The sequence below is a fragment of the Neoarius graeffei genome, chromosome 2, assembly GCF_027579695.1.
Source record: "Neoarius graeffei isolate fNeoGra1 chromosome 2, fNeoGra1.pri, whole genome shotgun sequence".
Taxonomy (NCBI): Eukaryota; Metazoa; Chordata; class Actinopteri; order Siluriformes; family Ariidae; genus Neoarius; species Neoarius graeffei.
The window spans coordinates 49,502,551-49,521,817 of record NC_083570.1 but is presented as its reverse complement, the minus strand read 5'-3'; the positions used below and the strand labels follow the sequence as shown (position 1 = coordinate 49,521,817).

Below are 19,267 nucleotides of genomic sequence, written 5' to 3'. Positions count from 1 at the left end.
TTTGCTATAATGGATTTAATGGAGCTCCCTGGGATATTCAAAGTTTGGGATATTTTTTTATAACCCAACCCTGATCTATACTTCACAACTTTGTCTCTGACCTGTTTGGAGTGCTGCTTGGTTCTCATGTTGCTTGCTTAGTAGTGTTGCAGAGTCAGGGTCCTTCCAGAACAGGTTGAGTTATACAGACATCATGTGACAGATCATGTGACACTTTGATTGCACACAGGTGGATCTTAATCAACTAATTATGTGACTTATGAAGTGAATTGGTTGGACCAACTCTTATTTAGGGGTTTCATACGAAAGGGGGTGAATATCTATGCACACTCCAGATTTGTTTTTTCATCTTATTGTTTGTGTCACAATAAAACAACAATTTTCACCTTTAAAGTGGTAGGCATATTGTGTAAATCAAATGGTGTCAAGCCTCCAAAATCCATTTTAATTCCAGCTTGTAATGTGACAGAACAGAACAAACACCAAGGGGGATGAATACTTTTGCAAGACATGGTATTGTTTTAGGTTTTCATGTCATTCTATACTATTCATTTCTCCAAATAAAACTGGTACTTGTCAGACAGTAGGACATTAAATCAAGAGGTAGGCCAGGAAGTAGGCTTGGAAAAACGCTGGTGGCTAAGTTACTCGAAAAAGTATGGTGATGGTATATAAACGAGGACCTGTCCCCTGACCTCAACTATAAATAATCACATCTGGCAGTTCTCAAACAGCACAGCGAGGTGTGATACTGAGCAAGATGCAGAGTAACATGGCTCCACTGAACGCTCAGCCGTGTGATGGCAGAGGAGCAGGGACAGTTGTGGTGTCCATGCCAGAGCATCCACCTGATTATGCAGTGTGGTCCATTTGCAGCTTCATCTATGGAAATCCATGCTGCCTGGGCCTCATCGCTTTGATTTTCTCCATGAAGGTGAGTCAAAAATCCTGTGAATTTAGAAGGTGAACTCTAATGACTTTTTTTTTTAATCACACTGATTTTCTTCCTGAAGATCACTGAGGCCCTGTCCACACGGCAACGGATTCAGGTGAATCTGATAAAATTTTTTATCGTTTCGGCCTGGCGTCCACACGGCACCGGCGTTTTGGGTGCCCCAAAACGAAATCTTTTGAGAACGGGTTCCAGAGTGAAAAAATCTGGCAACAGAGCTGTTGCGAAGTCGTCTGGATGAGTAGAACGGATTTGTTGACGATTACGTCACAACCACATGACTAGAACAAGCAGCACTCTCGCGTGCATCATTCGTAACAATAGAAATTGAAATTGTTTACACATTAACCTGACTGACCTGCCAGATAGACAATTTCCACCTGCTTTGATGAACAGAAAGTACAGCCTTCCACACAAAGCAACAGTTACCTGACTATAATGGAGGCAGAGGGGAAAAGGGTCAGAAGACCCTTCAACAGACTGTTTTGTATGAACCACTGCATTGCATTCACTTTTGTATACAGCTTTTCTTTTAAATAAACAAGTAACTGAACCATTTCTTGAATTTCTTTTTTTTAATTGGATAAGACTGCTTTTCAAAATGTTCACACACAATATAAAAAGTTATATAAATTATATAAAAATGCTTTTCAAAATGTTCACACACAATAAGAAAATTAAGTTATATAAAACTATGCAGACTAATAAAACTAATTTGTACACACAGAAGGCACGATTTCCTCGCATAGTCGCAGCCATCTTCTTGTTGTTGTGTGTTTGTTCCTGTGAGTACTTCACGCCAGGTAGAAGAAGGGGTTTATGCGTGTAACAGACGTTGCGTTGTTCACCAGTCTTTTTATTCTGAAGAAATGAGACACAAATACACTGCTGAGGACGGGCTGCAAACATCCAGTGGCATTGGCGCTTACATTTCCAAAACGAACTGAAAGAGGCCAGCGCCTCGTTCCCATAACTACCTGCGCTCTTAAAGGGCCAGCGCAGAATTTCCCCACCACTACACACAATGGCAAGTGGAAAAAAATAAACCCGATACATGCGCATGCGTCCTACTTCTTCTTCTATTGTTCTGGTGTCTCCGATGGGACCATCTTACAGCGCACGTAGAGGTGTGGCATGTGTATTGCATCGTTTTCAGCAAGCGTCGCATTGCCATATGGACCTGATATTTTACTGATCCGTTGCCCATGTGGACGCGATTTTTTTTACCCGCTAAAAAAAAATCTCGTTGCCGTTGTCATGTGGATGTAGCCTTAGTGTTTGTCTTGAGGATACAGCTGTGAAAGAGTCTGTCATGCAAAAGAGTATGGCTTACTCTCAAGATTTCTTTGTTTTGTAGTCTCGGAGACTTTTTCCTTGCCACCAGTTCCCCTGTCCTGTTCATTCCGGATAAATCTAAACCACGGGCGATTGCTCTAAGACAACGAGGGAGGCTCAGCCTCCTCTAAGAATGACGAACATCATGTAGGATGAATTGCGCTAGGCTTATGTTATAGCCGACCTTATAACATTGCTATTTTAGATCCAGAATCATAGAAATATATGTGCTCAACCCAACTACAGTGCGAAATCATTCCCTTATAACTTTAATGTGTGCGTGAGTTTTTCCCCCTCATGACAGCATGATGCAGCGCAGCCTCAGTGGACTTCAATGGCATTTAGGAGCTATGCGCTTTTCAATAACAAAATGCAAGCAGTGTTGCCAGATACTGCTGACGTTTTCCAGCCCAAAATATGTTCAAAACCCACCAAAATGCACTTAAAACCGCCCAATCTGGCAACACTGAATGCAAGACGATTATTGGACAAATACTGCGAAAATGCCCACCCACGGAGTCTCACAGACTCCGAGCCTCAGTGGACTTCAACGGCATGTGGGAGCTATGTGCTTTTCAATATCAAAATGCAAGATGATTATTGGACAAATACTGCGAAAACGCCTGCCTACGGACTCCCAGCCTCACATGGGAGGGACATGGCAGTTTCCGTGAGGAGACTGGTGATTGGTGATAGCGGCCAGATATTTTCTTTGATTGACAGCTCATTTCAACAGGCAGCGGTGAATTTCAGTTCAGTCCCATGTGGATTCGCAAGTGCTGTGGTGTATTGTAAGAGATCAGCTTACATTTCGATTTCATTCATTACATACGGTTTCTACCAGCTTTTTTAGTTTGTATATATTTTCATTGTAAATAAAGTGTAAATATAGTGTTGTCAAGTTTGCTATCTTAGTTCCAGAAATTTCGTTTATTTGAGTGACTGAACTTGAACTTGAGGGGGCTAGTCAGCTAGCAAGAAAGCTGCGCACGGATGCCAAGCATTGCTGATTTAATTTTGGCGAAGCCAGTCTTCCTTACGAGGAAAAAATTAAAATTAAAGAGCAGGGTAGACCAACGCCTCAAATTGACTTGGTGAAAAAGGTAGGGAATAATACTCGTTCCTTTCAGCTCTCCTGGTACGAGAAAGTGAATTGGCTAACAGCAAGTGACCCACATCAACAACAGTAAATAGGCTACTTTAGTAATATGTCATGGATGGACCAAAAATATAGAATCTATTTAAAATGTTTATGCTGAGTATATTATATTGGAATATATATTTTTCTGGATATGAATTAAACACAGCTACAATTTGGAAAACATTTTTAAACAAAAACACAGCCGAGAACATTTCACACTACAGACCTGGATTAAAAGTGAAGGGTTATCAAAATTGTCAATAAAACATTTCTCAGTCAAAATAAGTAAAATATAGGGAAAGTGTCATTGAATGAAATGTGTGGCACCCAGCTCTACTGCTGAGGTTCCTGGCAAAGAGCTGCTTTCAATAATGATCAATTTTTAAACAACATGCCACAATTTTAAAATATAAAATGTTAAAATATACCCCTCCCCCCCAACACCACCATCATGTATATTGGACAGTAGGCTAATGGGCCAAAAGAACCTGTTATTTCACAGTTTGTGATGCTGCCAACAATCAGCCAGATCAGAGGCAAGAGTATGGGCAAAATTGATGTGTTTTCTTTTAAAATCTGGAAATATCATAACCGACCAGCCTCCCCTGTTTGAAAGACTACCAGCCACCACTGATCTAAACCCATATCTGGATTTCTGTAAATCTACTTTAAGTAGCCATATCAGGTGAAAATTGAAATTCAATCTCAGTTGATTTGAAGCTGCTCTCCTTGAATGCAGAACAACATACTTTTTTTTTTTTTACAAAATTAAAACATGTTTAACCATTCTTGAGATATTACAAATCAAAGATTGAAAAATTGGCTTAATTTTTAGAAAAGTTGCTGTAATATTATATATGAGGGTAACATGGTCCAAAATGGGCCTCATTAACAAATGAGATGAAAGGGTTTTGTCTTAATAATTTTTCTATTTTTCACGATATTTACATGGAAATTGGCAGGCACATAGATGGTTGTATATTGAATACAACGTTTGAAAAATGTGTAAAAGCAAATTATGTAAAGTATTTTTAATTAGTATTAATTATGCTAATTAGGTAAAAATGTTAAATCGGTGCACTTAATAAAAATAGGTACCCTGTGGGTACATGAGGCTATAAATAAAATAGTTTTCTTATACAGCATCCATACAGTAAATATAGCATATATACATGTTATCAATTATACTCACCTCATCTCTTGCAAGCATCACCAAGCTGTGAGTAGCATCAGGGCTTTGTTCAAAATGCAGTGCTATGAAATATATCTATATGCTGGAATTCTTAGCCAAAATATACTTTTTTAAAAAATCTAAAATATCTCAAAAAAAAAAAAAACCTTACAAAACCTTTCATTTGATTGAAAACACCTGACTCTAATTTCACCTTCAAATTAACTGCTAAGCCTAGAGGTTCACATACTTTTGCCACTCTGATATGTAATATTGGATCATTTTCCTCAGTAAATAAATCTCATCTCATCTCATTATCTCTAGCCGCTTTATCCTTCTACAGGGTCGCAGGCAAGCTGGAGCCTATCCCAGCTGACTACGGGCGAAAGGCGGAGTGCACCCTGGACAAGTCGCCAGGTCATCGCAGGGCTCAATAAATAAATGACCAAGTATAATATTTTTGTCACATTTGTTTAACTGGGTTCTCTTTATCTACTTTTAGGACTTGTGTGAAAATCTGATGATATTGGAAAAATGTTTTGTGGATGGATGAGACCAAAATAGAACGTTTTGGTTTAAATGAGAAGCATTATGTTGGAGAAAGGAAAACACTGCATTCCAGCATAAGAACCTTATCCCATCTGTGAAACATGGTGGTGGTAGTATCATGGTTTGGGCCTGTTTTGCTGCATCTGGGCCAGGACGGCTTGCCATCATTGATGGAACAATCGATTCTGAATTCATCTCATCTCATCATCTCTAGCCGCTTTATCCTTCTACAGGGTCGCAGGCAAGCTGGAGCCTATCCCAGCTGACTACGGGTGAAAGGCGGGGTACACCCTGGACAAGTCGCCAGGTCATCACAGGGCTGACACATAGACACAGACAACCATTCACACTCACACCTATGGTCAATTTAGAGTCACCAGTTAACCTAACCTGCATGTCTTTGGACTGTGGGGGAAACCGGAGCACCCGGAGGAAACCCACGCGGACACGGGGAGAACATGCAAACTCCACACAGAAAGGCCCTCGCCGGCCCCGGGGCTTGAACCCAGGACCTTCTTGCTGTGAGGCGACAGCGCTAACCACTACACCACTGTGCCGCCCAGATTCTGAATTATACCAGCAAATTTTAAAGGAAAATGTCAGGACATCTGTCTATGAACTGAATCTCAAGAGAAGGTGGGTAATGCGACAACAACCCTAAGCACACAAGTCGTTCTACCAAAGAATGGTTAAAGAAGAATAAAGTTAATGTTTTGGAATGGCCAAGTCAAAGTCCTGACCTTAATCCAATGGAAATGTTGTGGAAGGACCTGAAGCGAGCAGTTCATGTGAGGAAACCCACCAACATCCCAGAGTTGAAGCTGTTCTGTACGGAGGAATGGGCTAAAATTCCTCCAAGCCGGTGTGCAGGACTGATCAACAGTTACCAGAAACATTTAGTTGCAGCTGCACAAGGGAGTCACACCAGATACTGAAAGCAAAGGTTCACATACTTTTGCCACTCAGAGATATGTAATATTGGATCATTTTCCTCAATAAATAAATGACCAAGTATAATATTTTGTCTCATTTGTTTAACTGGGTTCTCTTTATCTACTTTTAGGACTTGTGTGAAAATCTGATGATGTTTTAGGTCATATTTATGCAGAAATATAGAAAATTCTAAAGGATTCACAAACTTTCAAGCACCACTATATAATACAGTATATAAATGTCAGAGTACAGTAAAGAGCATCCAGACATTAACTGGCACTCCTTTTGCACTTGTGAATTTTTTTTCTTTTGTGTGTTTTTTTTTTTTTTGCTTCAGTCCAGAGACCAGAAGATGGTGGGAGACATGACTGGAGCGAAGGCATACAGCTCGACGGCACATTTGCTCAATGGCATTGTGCTTGCACTTATCATCATAATCTGCATAGTGGTGTGTGTAGCAGTTTCAGTGCAATGCTCTGTGTATACATAATACAACTGCTATTGAGGTATTTCACCTGACGTCACAGGGTCACGTGACGCCCCGGTGTCCGCCATCTTGAACGGCAAGCTACATACTAACGCTGCAGACAGAGAGGGAGAACCAGCTTGAAAAAAAACATGTTACAGACACCTAGAATCGATTAATTTGTCAGTAAGCACTCTATAAATAACTATGGTGTTTGCTTGTTGTGCTGTGGGCTGCCACAACAGACAGGGACAGCGTGCAGGACGCTCCTTTTACCGGTTTCCTACTGACCCAGACAAGAGGGCCAAATGGATTGCAGCTGTGAAGAGACGAATGAGCCCCCTAAAATAAATCATTTAATTTTTCCTGTTTTCTCTGTTTACCCTGTTCGAACTATGCTGATATTTTCGGGGGGGTCCCTTTTTTTCCCTGGGGGGGGGGGGGGGGGGGGGGTGCTTGCGCTTGTCTCAGAGCGCGGATCTTTTTTTTTTAATATTGAAAGTATCAAGTCATTACAAAACAAGTAGATAAAGTGACAGACATAAAACGCAATAACAGAGGCTAGCAAGAAACGGGACAGAAATAAACAGGGAAATTACATAAAAAGAAAGAAAGAAAGAAAGAAAGAAAGAAAGAGAAAAAAAAAGAAAAAAAGAAAAGAAAAAGAGCGCGGATCTCCAAACACATGAGAAGCCTCTCTTACGCACATATCACGCGGACTCCACACCTCCACACACGCATCGCGTCTGAAGTCATAACTCATCAGGGGAAATCGTGTCCGCATTGGCATGTTAAAAAAAACAACCTCGCGTCAACAATGATACCACACGCAAAGAAAAAAAAAACAGTCAGGCTACTCAACAACCAACCTGGCAGCAGCAGTCATTGTCAAGTAAACACAACACTTCGGATATGCAAATGCTTCCAGTTACGCACGATTGCTATGTCAATAAACATCATTTTGCCAATATTTTAGAGACCCCCCAACATTTCCCAAATCATGTTTTCAAGGGATCTCATGTCTGTTTCAGGGGATCTCGGATCCCCCGAGTAACAAGACAGTGTTGTGAACATAGCCTACCTTGTACCGTTTCAAACTGCTGGGGTCATCCTTCATCAAATTGTTGACTTCTGTCGACAACCTTGGCTCCATACCAAGGCTGGGTAGTGTTTGTGATAAAAGACAGATCCAATTTAACACGAATCACAGCTTACTTTCTTGTTAAAACGCGCAAAGGTCTCCACCATCTCATACCGCCTTGCACTGAAGGACTTAAGCGCGCCGTCCAAAATGGCGGCATCACGTGACTTGGTCACATGGGTGAAATACCTCAATTCCAGATACTGATTTTTTTAAAAACTTTGCATAGGATAAAAATTATGTAGCAAGCAGCATTATCTCCCAGAAGTATGATATGCTGTTGATGTCCAACAAAAGGAACACAAAATATTTTGAGAGTTAACTGTTTGTAAAATGAGGAATAAAAGATTCTAACTGAACAATGCCTTGACTGAAGTTGTTGCTTTAATGACATTAAAACTAAGCTCACGGTCTGGTCTCATACACAGTGCAGTTAACCGGAAGTACACTGTACTGTCTTTGTGGATTCTTATATTCTCCAGGTGCAGAGTTACAAGGATGAAGTTCTCAAATGAAGTCATATTTATGAAGTTACTCTCATGTAGAGAACAACAGCAATATTCCCTAACAGCACTAACTTTATGGTCATTAATGGATCTGGCATTCAGGCATCAGACATTCAATCACACAGCCACAGATATAAGTCTTTGTTTGTGAGAGTAAACTGAGTATAACTTCATCCCTAGTTCTGAGACTAACTCTGTCCACTGCATAAATGTGTGCATGTGTGAGGCAGGAGTTTCAGTGTGAGATGAAGCAACTTCACCAAAAGGTGGATTTTTTTCTTACCCTTTTTACTAATCTTTACAAGGGGTGCATTGTTGTTTTATATATACAGTATATACAGTGCTCAGCGTAAATGAGTGCACCCCCTTTGAAAAGTAACATTTTAAACAATATCTCAATGAACACAATTTCCAAAATGTTGACAAGACAAAGTTTAATATAACATCTGTTTAACTTATAACGCGAAAGTAAGGTTAATAATATAACTTAGATTACACATTTTTTCTAGTGCAAAACTGGGACGCTATATACAAGAATAATGATATTGACAATGCGTATAAAACATTTCTGAGGATATTAACATCACTATGTAATAAAAATTGTCCAATTAAACAATATAGCAGGAAACATGAATACACGGATCAACCATGGATCACCAAGGGATTACAAAATGCCTGTAAAAAGAAAAATAAGCTGTATAGAGAATTCATAAAACAGAAAACTAAAGAGGCAGAGAATAAATATAAAAATAAATTAACCGATATTAATAGAGCTAGCAGAAAGGAATACTATCATGAAATATTAAATAAAAATAAAGACAATATTAAAGGAATATGGGATTTATTAAATAATATAATCAAAAATGGCTCTAGACAATGTTACCCTCAGTACTTTATAGATAACATTAAGAAAGACAATATAGATGATATAGTTAATAGTTTTAATCATTTTTTTGTAAGTGTTGGACCAAACTTGGCAGAAAAAAAAAATCCCTGATCCATCGTCATCGCAGGATTGGAATGATAACCTTATAGGTAGAAATCAAAAGCTCAATGTTTCTCACAGCAGTGGAAGAAAAATAAATAATTGATATTGTAAAAAACTGTAAACATAAAAACATCTACTGATTGTGATAACATTGATATGAAAATTGTGAAAAGGGTCATTGAGGGAATTTCAAAACCATTAACTTTCATCTGTAACTTATTCTAAACTGGCAAATTACCAAACAAAATGAAAATAGCTAAAGTTGTGCCGCTGTATAAAACTGGGGATAGACACCACTTCACAAACTACAGGCCTGTTTCTTTATTACCACAATTCTCAAAAATTCTAGAAAAAAATATTCAACAGATTAGACAAATTCCTGGATAAGCATAAATTCCTTTGACAGTTGATACGGATTTCGATCAAACAGTTCAACAGCACTGGCATTAATGGAATCAGTTGAGGAAATCACTAACGCTATAGATCACAAACAGTACGCAATTGGAATATTCATCGACCTCAAGAAAGCTTTCGACACAATCAATCATGATATATTAATCAATAAACTGGAACGGTATGGGATCAGGGGGATAGTTTTGCACTGGGTGAAAAGTTATTTAAGGGACAGGAGACAGTTTGTGAAGTTGGGAGATTACACTTCCTCATGCTTGGACATTGCTTGTCGTGTCCCCCAGGGGTCAGTATTGGGTCCAAAACTGTTCATCTCATCTCTCATCTCATTATCTCTAGCCGCTTTATCCTTCTACAGGGTCACAGGCAAGCTGGAGCCTATCCCAGCTGACTACGGGCGAAAGGCGGGGTACACCCTGGACAAATCGCCAGGTCATCACAGGGCTGACACATAGACACAGACAACCATTCACACTCACATTCACACCTATGGTCAATTTAGAGTCACCAGTTAACCTAACCTGCATGTCTTTGGACTGTGGGGGAAACCGGAGCACCCGGAGGAAACCCACGCGGACACGGGGAGAACATGCAAACTCCACACAGAAAGGCCCTCGCTGGCCCCGGGGCTCGAACCCAGGACCTTCTTGCTGTGAGGCGACAGCGCTAACCACTACACCACCGTGCCGCCCAAAACTGTTCATTCTCTACATAAATTATATCTGCAAAGTTTCTAAGTTATTAAAATTAGTTTTATTTGCAGACAACACATTTTTTGTTCAGGGGGGAATTTACAGGATCTTCTGGGGATGATCACTGCAGAACTGTCTAAATTAAAGAAGTGGTTTGACAGGAACAAATTATCTTTAAACCTTAACAAAACTAAATTCATGTTATTCGGGAATTGTAAAAGGAATACTAGAATATTAGGTAGATGGGGTTGATATTGTAAGGGTATATGAAAAATAAACTTCTTGGTGTAGTTGTGGACGATAAAATAACATGGAAATCTCACATGAAACACGTATAAACCAAACTGTCACGGAGCATTTCAGTACTGAGTAAGGCAAACCACTTTCTGGACCACAAATCACTCCACTTTCTTTACAACTCACTAATGGCCCTTTTCCACTACCCTTTTTCAGCTCACTTCAGCTCGCTTCAGCTCACTTCAGCCCGACACGGCTCGCGTTTCGACTACCAAAGAACAGCACGACTCGGCTCGCTTCAGCCCTGCTTAGCCCCTAAAACTTAAACTACTGTGTAGAGATTTGGGGTAATACTTATAAATGTACATTACAACCACTGATTATACTGCAGAAAAGAGCCATAAGGACAATTCATAACACTGGTTATAGAGAACATACTAATCCTTTATTCTTAAAATCAAAAATACTAAAACTCACAGATCTAGTTCATTTTCAAACAGCACAAATCATGTATAGAACAATAAACAACCTACTTCCAGTCAACATTCAAAAACTGTTTTTTTTTTCAGAAAGAGGGGGAATATAATTTGAGGGGGGAAATTAACTTTAAACATCTTTTTGCTCACACAACCTTAAAAACACATTGCATCTCAGTATGTGGAGTGAAATTGTGGAACAGACTGTCAGGGGGGCTGAAGCAATGTCCAAGCATGAGTATATTCAAACAGCGGTACGAACACATGGTATTCACTAGGTACAGTGAGGAAGAAGGGTGGGATGAGCACTAGGGCTTTTGCACATATTTTTATTTACTTTATTTTCTATTTTGTTGGTACAGGTAAATATGTATAAATTACTTGTGTTTAGGAGTATGTGATTTAAAAATAGTAAATAAAAATAATAACAATAAAAAACATTTTATATATATATATATATATATATATATATATATATATATATATATATATATACACACACACACACACGAAGTAAATACTATTATTAATTCATTGGAAAAGGGGTAGGATTAAATAAGCTAATGCTTCTTCCTACTCCTTTTCAAACATGTTAAGTTAATATTGTTCCATTGTTTTTAATTGAATTAAAAGTGTTTTTATTTGTTCTTTCGTTTTTGTTTTTTGTGTTTGTTTTTCTTCTCTTCTGTTTTGTACTACTTTGATATGTTTGAAATAAAGCATTCATTCATTCATTCACACATTTTTTCAGTTTTACTCAAATTAGGGTGGTGCAAAAATGAGTACACCCCACAACAAAAACTACTACATCTAGTATTTTGTATGACCTCCATGATTTTAAATGACAGCACCAAGTCTTCTAGACATGGAATGAACAAGTTGGCGATATTTTGCAACATCAGTCTTTTTCCATTCTTCACCAATGACCTCTTTTAGTGACTGGATGCTGGATGGAGAGTGATGCTCAACTTGTTTCTTCAGAATTCCCCAAAGAAAATAATTTCTTTCCACCACAAAGGTGAAGGCTACAAGATCATCAGCAAAGCTTTACTAATCAGTCAGAATACTGTAGCAAAAGTGGTACAAAAATTTAAGAAAGATGGAACTGCAACCATCTCACAGAGATGTCCAGGTCGTCCACGGAAGTTAACACCTCGACAAGAGCGTCTTCTGATGAGAAGGGTTGAAGAAAATCGGCATGCAAGTTCACTGCAGTTATCTAAGGAAGTAGAAAGCCAAACTGGGGTGGCTATTTCCTGTGACACAATACGGCGTACACTGCAGAGGAATGGCATGCATGGATGCCGTCCACGAAAGAAGCCTCTCCTAAAGCCCAGGCACAAAAAAGCCCACCTAGAGTTTGCCAGGGCCCATGCTGACAAAGATGAAGACTACTGGGACTCTAGACTCTGGAGTGATGAGACCAAGATACACTTGTGTTCAAAATAATAGCAGTCCAACACGACTAACCAGATCAATCACTGTTTTTGGTGGAAATTATATTACTACATGGCAAATAATTTACCAGTAGGTGTAGTAGAGTCATAGAAAACCAACAGACCCAACATTCATGATATGCATGCTCCTGAGTCTGTGTAATCGAATAATTAAGTGAAAGGGACGTGTTCAAAATAATAGCAGTGTGGAGTTTAATTAGTGAGATCATTCATTCTGTGAAAAAACAGATGTCAGTCAGGTGGCCTTAATTTAAGGATGAAGCCAGCACATGCTGTACATCCATTTCTCTCTGAAAACATGAGAAACATGGGTTGTTCCAGAGATTGTTCAGAAGAACAGCATGCTTTGATTAAAAGGTTGATTGGAGAGGTAAAACGTATACCGTAAAGAAGTGCAGAAAATGATGGGCTGCTCGGCTAAAATGATCTCCAGTGCTTTAAAATGGACAGCAAAGCCAGAGAGACGTGGAAGAAAACAGAAGACTACCATTCGAATGGATCGAAGAATAGCCAGAATGTCAAAGACTTAGCCAATGATCAGCTCCAGGGTGATCAAAGACGGTCTGAAGTTACCTGTGAGTACTGTGACAATTAGAAGATGCCTGTGTGAAGCTAATCTATCGGCAAGAAGCTCCCGCAAAGTTCCACTGTTAAAAAAAAGACGTGCTGAAGAGGATACAATTTGCTAAAGAACACATCGACTGGCCTAAAGAGAAATGGAAAAACATTTTGTGGACTGATGAAAGTAAAATTGTTCTTTTTGGGTCCAAGAGCCGCAGACAGTTTTTCAGATGACCCCCAAACACTGAATTCAAGCCACAGTACACTCTGAAGACAGTGAAGCATGGTGGTGCAAGCATCATGATATGGGAATGTTTCTCTTACTATGATGTTGGGCCCATTCATGGGTGCCGCCAGGGGGGGAAATGTTAGAACAATTCTAGGGGTCCAGCACTGCCATGGGGCCCTTTAAGGGGCTGATAATATGCTTTTAATGATTTTAATAAGACTTTTGAAATAACAACAATGGTAAAATGAGCCAATTGAACAAGGTTGTCTATTTCTTGAGTTCTTCAACATATTGTCCTTTAACCCTCCCCCTTTTGCAAAATGGTATGGTCCAGTTCTGGTAGAAGCGCAATGCGTTAAATCTGTGTGCTGATCAGTGCAGCGCTACTTGCTGCTGTGTTGCGGTGCAGCAGCCAGCCAGCCAGCAGTGGAGTGCGTACAGTCTATGATCGCTAAATATGAAGAGTGGCTGTCAAAAACGTAAAGAAAGGCAGCTGAAAGTTGAGAGGGACCGGAGAGGCAGGCAACTGGTCACTCAGTTTTTCCCAAAGAAAGGTAGCTATCGCTCACATGTGTGTTCAAAATATTAGCGAATGGTAAATGAACAGTATGAACGTGGTTGGATTAGCCTATCAAGAGAACACTTTTACAGTTTGTACAGTGACATTTTTTCCATTTTAATAACTGAACTGACTTGTGTGATAAACAAGATGAAATATTACGTTATGCTGGTGCTAATAACTAGTGCTAATAACCAGTTTCATAACTAATGGGGTGCCCTAAATATGCACAGATTCAGCCTCAGGGGGACCTCCGCCCTACCAAACCACTGAACCCCCCTTTGGAGAAGGAGGTAAGCAGCAATACAACCCATAAATGCTTTAGGATTGAAGTTTTTAATGAGCGAGCACCATATACAGTTTGCTAGATTAAAGTTTTATTAGCAGTCACATCACACATTTCACTACCAATTGTCCTAGCACAAGAAGGCATGTGGCAAAATCTTGAATTTTCATTTGTGATTGTAAATGCACCAGAATTAGTCACTGACCAGTTTTCATCTAGTCCCTGCTAGGTTAATACATAAAATGTAATAACAAAGTCACAAACTCAAGGTCCATGGGCTATCAAAAGTCAAATAATGACAATAGTGCAATTGTGACGAGGGTGGGCAAAGTTGTGGGGCCCAAAATTCTAATCTTTCATGGGGCCCAAAATTTCTGGCGGTGCCCCTGGGCCCATTTATCGCATACCAGGGATCATGGATCAGTTTGCATATATCAAAATACTTGAGGAGGTCATGTTGCCTTATGCTGAAGAGGAAATGCCCTTGAAATGGGTGTTTCAACAAGACAACAACCCCAAACACACCAGTAAGCAAGCAGCATCAGGGTTCAAGACCAACAAAATGAAAGTTATGGAGTGGCCAGCCCAATCCCCGGACCTTAATCCGATAGAAAACTTGTGGGGTGACATCAAAAATGCTGTTTCTGAGGCAAAACCAAGAAATGCAGAGGAATTGTGGAATGTTGTCAAGTCATCCTGGGCTGGAATACCTGTTCACAGGTGCCAGAAGTTCTCAGAAACCGTGGTTATACAACTAAATATTAGTTTAGTGATTCACAGGAATACTAAATCCTTAAGATTTTTTCAGTTTATACAGTAAATATTTGGAGTTTGTAATGAAAAATGCAGACACTGCTATTTTTTTTGAACAGCCCAATGTTCATTTTTCTTCATTTTCTGTAAAGTAATTAAAATATTGATACATTTTTCTTCATGTTTTGATGTAGAATATAATGTGCATTGTTCCCAATGCATGGAAATAAAAAACTATTATAAGGATTTTGAGCTTTACTCACGTTTTTAAACACACTGCTATTATTTTGAACACAACTGTAAATATTTTTGGAACTGATAGCTTCAAAACTGTATGGCGTCGCAAAGGTGAGGAATACAAAGAAAAATGCATGGTGCCTACAGTGAAACATGGTGGTGGCAGTTTTCTTATGTGAGGCTGCATGAGTGCTGCTGGTGTCAGGGAACTGCATTTCATTGATGGCATCATGAATTCACAGATGTATTGCTCTATACTGAAAGAGAAGATGCTACCATCACTCCATGCCCTTGGTCATTGTGCACTTTTCCAACATGACTAAACACACATCTAAGGCCACTGTTGGATTTCTGAAGAAGAACAGGTTGAAAGTGATTCAGTGGCCAAGTACGTCTCCTGATCTGAACCCAATTGAACACCTATGGGGAATTCTGAAGAGACAAGTTGAGCATCACTCTCCATCCAGCATCCAGTCACTAAAAGAGGTCATTGTTGAAGAATGGAAAAAGACTGATGTTGCAAAATGTCACCAACATTTTAACCCAGAGGTTTAAGCTGTGATACGTGGAACGTGGGGTGGATGCGTTGCATGGTGAGTTATGGTGCCAGTCTAATGGAACACAGGTTGATTACCTTTTTGATGAGGAAGGGTCCTAGGTACCTGGGAGTCAGCTTGCGGGAGACGGTTCTGAGTGGCAGATGGCGTGTGGAGAGCATGACTCATTGCCCCACCCGGTAAGTGGGCGCTTTAGAGTGGCGTTTGTCGGCCTGCCTCTTGGATGCTAGGGCGGAGTGAATGAGTTTTCTCCTGGCCAATGCCCACGTCCTCCTGCAGTGGCTTATGAAGGTCTGGACTGAGGGTATGGCGACCTCCTCCTCTTGGTTGGGGAAGAGTGGTGGTTCATAACCTAGGGAGCACTGGAAGGGTGAGAGACCTGTGGTAGATGAAGGAAGAGTGTTATGAGCATACTCGATCCAGAGTAGGTACTTACTCCAAGAACTGGCATCTCTAGACACCATGCACCTGAGTGCAACCTCCAAAGCCTGGTTCGCCCGTTCTGCCTGGCCATTGGTCTGTGGGTGGCAGCCTGAGGTGAGACTACAGGTGGCCCTCATGAGTTTGCAGAAGGCCCTCCAGAACTGTGCAGTGAACTGAGGGCCCCGGTCAGAAATGATGTCGGTGGTTAGTCCATGTAGGCGGAACATGTGTTGGACGAGTAATTCTGCAGTTTCTTTGGCTGAGGGGAGCTTGGGCAGAGGAATGAAATGGATGGTTTTGGAGAAACGGTCAATGAAAGTGAGGATGCATGTGTTACCACCTGAGTTGAGGAGTCCTGTGGCGAAGTCCAGGGCAATGTGAGACCAAGGTCAATGTGGAGTCAGGAGGGGTTTTAGCAAGCCAGCAGGGGGTCGATTGGCTGTCTTGTTCCAGGCACATGTGTCGCAGTCTGCCACAAACTCCTGGACATCCTCCTTGATGGATGGCCACCAAAAGTGCTGCTGGAGGAGTGCCAGGGTTCGGGAGGCTCCCATGACCCCACTGCAGCACCTGGGTTCACAGAGGACAGGGAACAAACAGATGGTTAAGAGGAGTGTTGTTGGGGTTATCTTCACCGGGGTCCTGCTCCAGGGCTTTCTGCACGAGTGTCTCAACCTCTAGAATGGTGGCTCCCACCAGGCAGCATGGAGGAAGGATGGTCTCGGGCAGCTTGGACTCCTTTTGGTGGGAAGAGAATATCCTGGACAGGGCATCGGGTTTGCCGTTCTTGGAGCCTGGGCGGTAGGCGAGCGTGAAGTTGAACCGGGAGAAGAAGAGAGACCAACAGGCTTGATGGGAATTCAGGCATTTGGCAGACTTGAGGTATTCCAGATTCTTATGGTTGGTCCAGACTAGGAAGGGAGCTCCGACCCCTTGAGCCAGTGCCTCCACTCTTCCAAGGCTAGTTTAACAGCCAGTAGTTCTCGGTCACCGATGTCGTAATTCCATTCAGCTGGGGATAGCTGGCAGGAGAAGAAGGAGCATGGGTGGACCTTGTCGTCACTGGCCCTCTGGGATAGTATAGCTCTGACCCCTAACTCGGAAGCATCGACCTCGACAATAAACTGCTTGGTAGGATTGGGTATGGTGAGAACGGGTGCTGTGGTAAACCTGTGCTTGAGACTGGAAAAGGCTTTCTCTGCTTCCTCCCCCCACTTGAATTGGGTCTTGGTCGAGGTCAGGGCTGAAAGAGGTCCGGCCACCATGTTGAAGTTGCGAATGAAGCGCCTGTAGATGTTGGCGAATCCTAGGAAGTGCTGGAGCTCTCGTCTCGAAGATGGGGTCGGCCAATCGGCAACTGCATCGAGCTTGAGGGGGTCCATCTGGATCCTTGCTGGGGAGATGATGAATCCCAGAAATGAGACAGAGCTCTGGTAAAATTTGCTCTTTTCCACCTTGATGAACAACTTGTTCTCTAGTAGGCACTGGAGGACCTGCCAGACATGACCCCAATGTTCCTCCAGGGAGTGGGAGAAGATCAGGAGGTCATCCAGGTACACGAAAATGAAGATGTTTAGGAAGTCCCTTAAGATGTCATTAATGAGTGCCTGGAAGACTGCGAGCACGTTGGTCAGGCCAAAAGGGACCACAAGGTACTCGTAGTGACCAGTGGTGGTGTTAAAGGCTGTCTTCCACTCATCCTCCTCCCTGATCCTGACGAGATGGTATGCGTTGTGTAGATCTAGCTTGGTGAATACCTTGGCTCCCTGGAGTAGTTCAAAGGCCGTGGTCATGAGTGGTAGTGGGTAGCGGTTCTTGACTGTGATGGCGTTGAGACCCCAATAGTCAATGCAGGGGCGGAGTGACTTGTCCTTTTCCACAAAGAAGAATCCCGCCCCTGCTAGGGAAGAGGAAGGACGGATGATCCCAGCTGCCAAAGGTTCAGAGATGTACTTCTTCATGGCTTGCCTTTCGATGGGAGAGAGAGAATAGAGTCGCCCTTTGGGTGATGCTGTCCCAGGTAGGAGGTCGATACCACAGTCATAGGGTCTGTGAAGAGGGAGGGACACTGCTTGGGTCTTGCTGAAAACAAGTTTGAGATCCAGATATTCCAAAGGCACATGAGAGAGGTCAGGGAACTCGCTGGCTGAAGGCTGCGGTGGTTTGGCGGGAGGCAGAGCAGAGTTCAGACAGGAAGCTTGGCAGGACTGGCTCCAGCCTAGGATGGTGTTGTCAGCCCAGTTAAGGTGGGGGTTGTGCTGCATTAACCATGGTAATCCTAGGATGATGGGTACATGGGGGTCGTTCATGACGTGAAGCTGGATGGTTTCTGAGTGGTTACCAGAAATCCTTAGGGTGAGCGGGGCGGTAAGGTCAAGCTGGTCAAGCTGGTGCCATTGAGTGTCAGGACAGTGAGAGGGACGTCAAGAGCAAGTAGCGGGATTCCCAGACGCTTGACAGTGGGGGAGCAGATCAGGTTCCTGTCCACCCCTGATTCGACAAGGGCCTGGAGGTGGTGATGCTGGTTGTCATGGATAATGATGACAGGAAGTAATGGATGATTAGCGGGGGACTGGTTCAGAGTGTTGCCCACCAGCGCCCCTTGATTCACTGGTGGGCTCATCCTTTTAGCGGGCAGGCTCGGCAGATGTGTCCCAGTTGACCGCAGTAGAAGCAGGCCCCCATGCTCCGCCGGCGATGTCGTTCCTCTGCTGACACCCAAACTCAGTCTGCCTGCATGGGTTCAATGGATGCGGCGGGAGGTAGAGAGGAGGTGAATCTGAGGCAGTTCTTCTCTCTCCTCCATTGCTGGATCCGAGCGTCGATGCGGTTGGCAAGGTCCATGAGGCTGGAGAGGTCTGACGGCAGTTCCTGTGATACCAACTCGTCCTTGATGGCGTCGGACAAGCCGTGCAGGAACGGGTCGATCTGGGCGTTCTCATTCCAACCGCATGAAGCCACCAACATCCGGAACTCTATGGCGTAATCCGAGGTAGACTAAGACCCCTGCCGCAGCTCCATGAGCTCTCTGGCTGCCTCCCGGCCAGACAGAGAGCAGTCGAAAGTTTGCCTCATCTCCTCAGAGAAATCCTTGAAACTGGAACAAAAGGGTGCATTGGGATCCCAGACCGCAGTTCCCCACTCTCTGGCCTTGCTGGTGAGGATCGTTCTTGTATATGCTATCCGGGAATGTTCTGTGGGGAAGGC

The 19,267-nt window shown here is 42.3% G+C and overlaps 1 protein-coding gene across 1 annotated transcript; it reads left to right on the top strand.

The window, feature by feature from the left end:
- Positions 1-760: 760 nt before the first annotated feature.
- On the top strand, positions 761-8,203 carry LOC132869554 (interferon-induced transmembrane protein 3-like). The gene is made up of 3 exons (XM_060902781.1): positions 761-934; positions 6,419-6,529; positions 8,171-8,203. The coding sequence occupies exons 1-3, from the start codon at positions 761-763 to the stop codon at positions 8,201-8,203; spliced, it is 318 nt and encodes a 105-aa protein (XP_060758764.1).
- The last annotated feature ends 11,064 nt before the right edge of the window (positions 8,204-19,267 follow it).

Excerpts from the sequence above, each read along its gene's own strand:
- LOC132869554 (XM_060902781.1), top strand. The coding sequence starts at position 761 with ATGCAGAGTAACATGGCTCCACTGAACGCTCAGCCGTGTGATGGCAGA. Across the intron at positions 935-6,418 it reads CTTTGATTTTCTCCATGAAG|TCCAGAGACCAGAAGATGGT; the intron begins GTGAGTCAAAAA and ends TTTTTGCTTCAG. Across the intron at positions 6,530-8,170 it reads TCATCATAATCTGCATAGTG|GTGCAGAGTTACAAGGATGA; the intron begins GTGTGTGTAGCA and ends TATATTCTCCAG.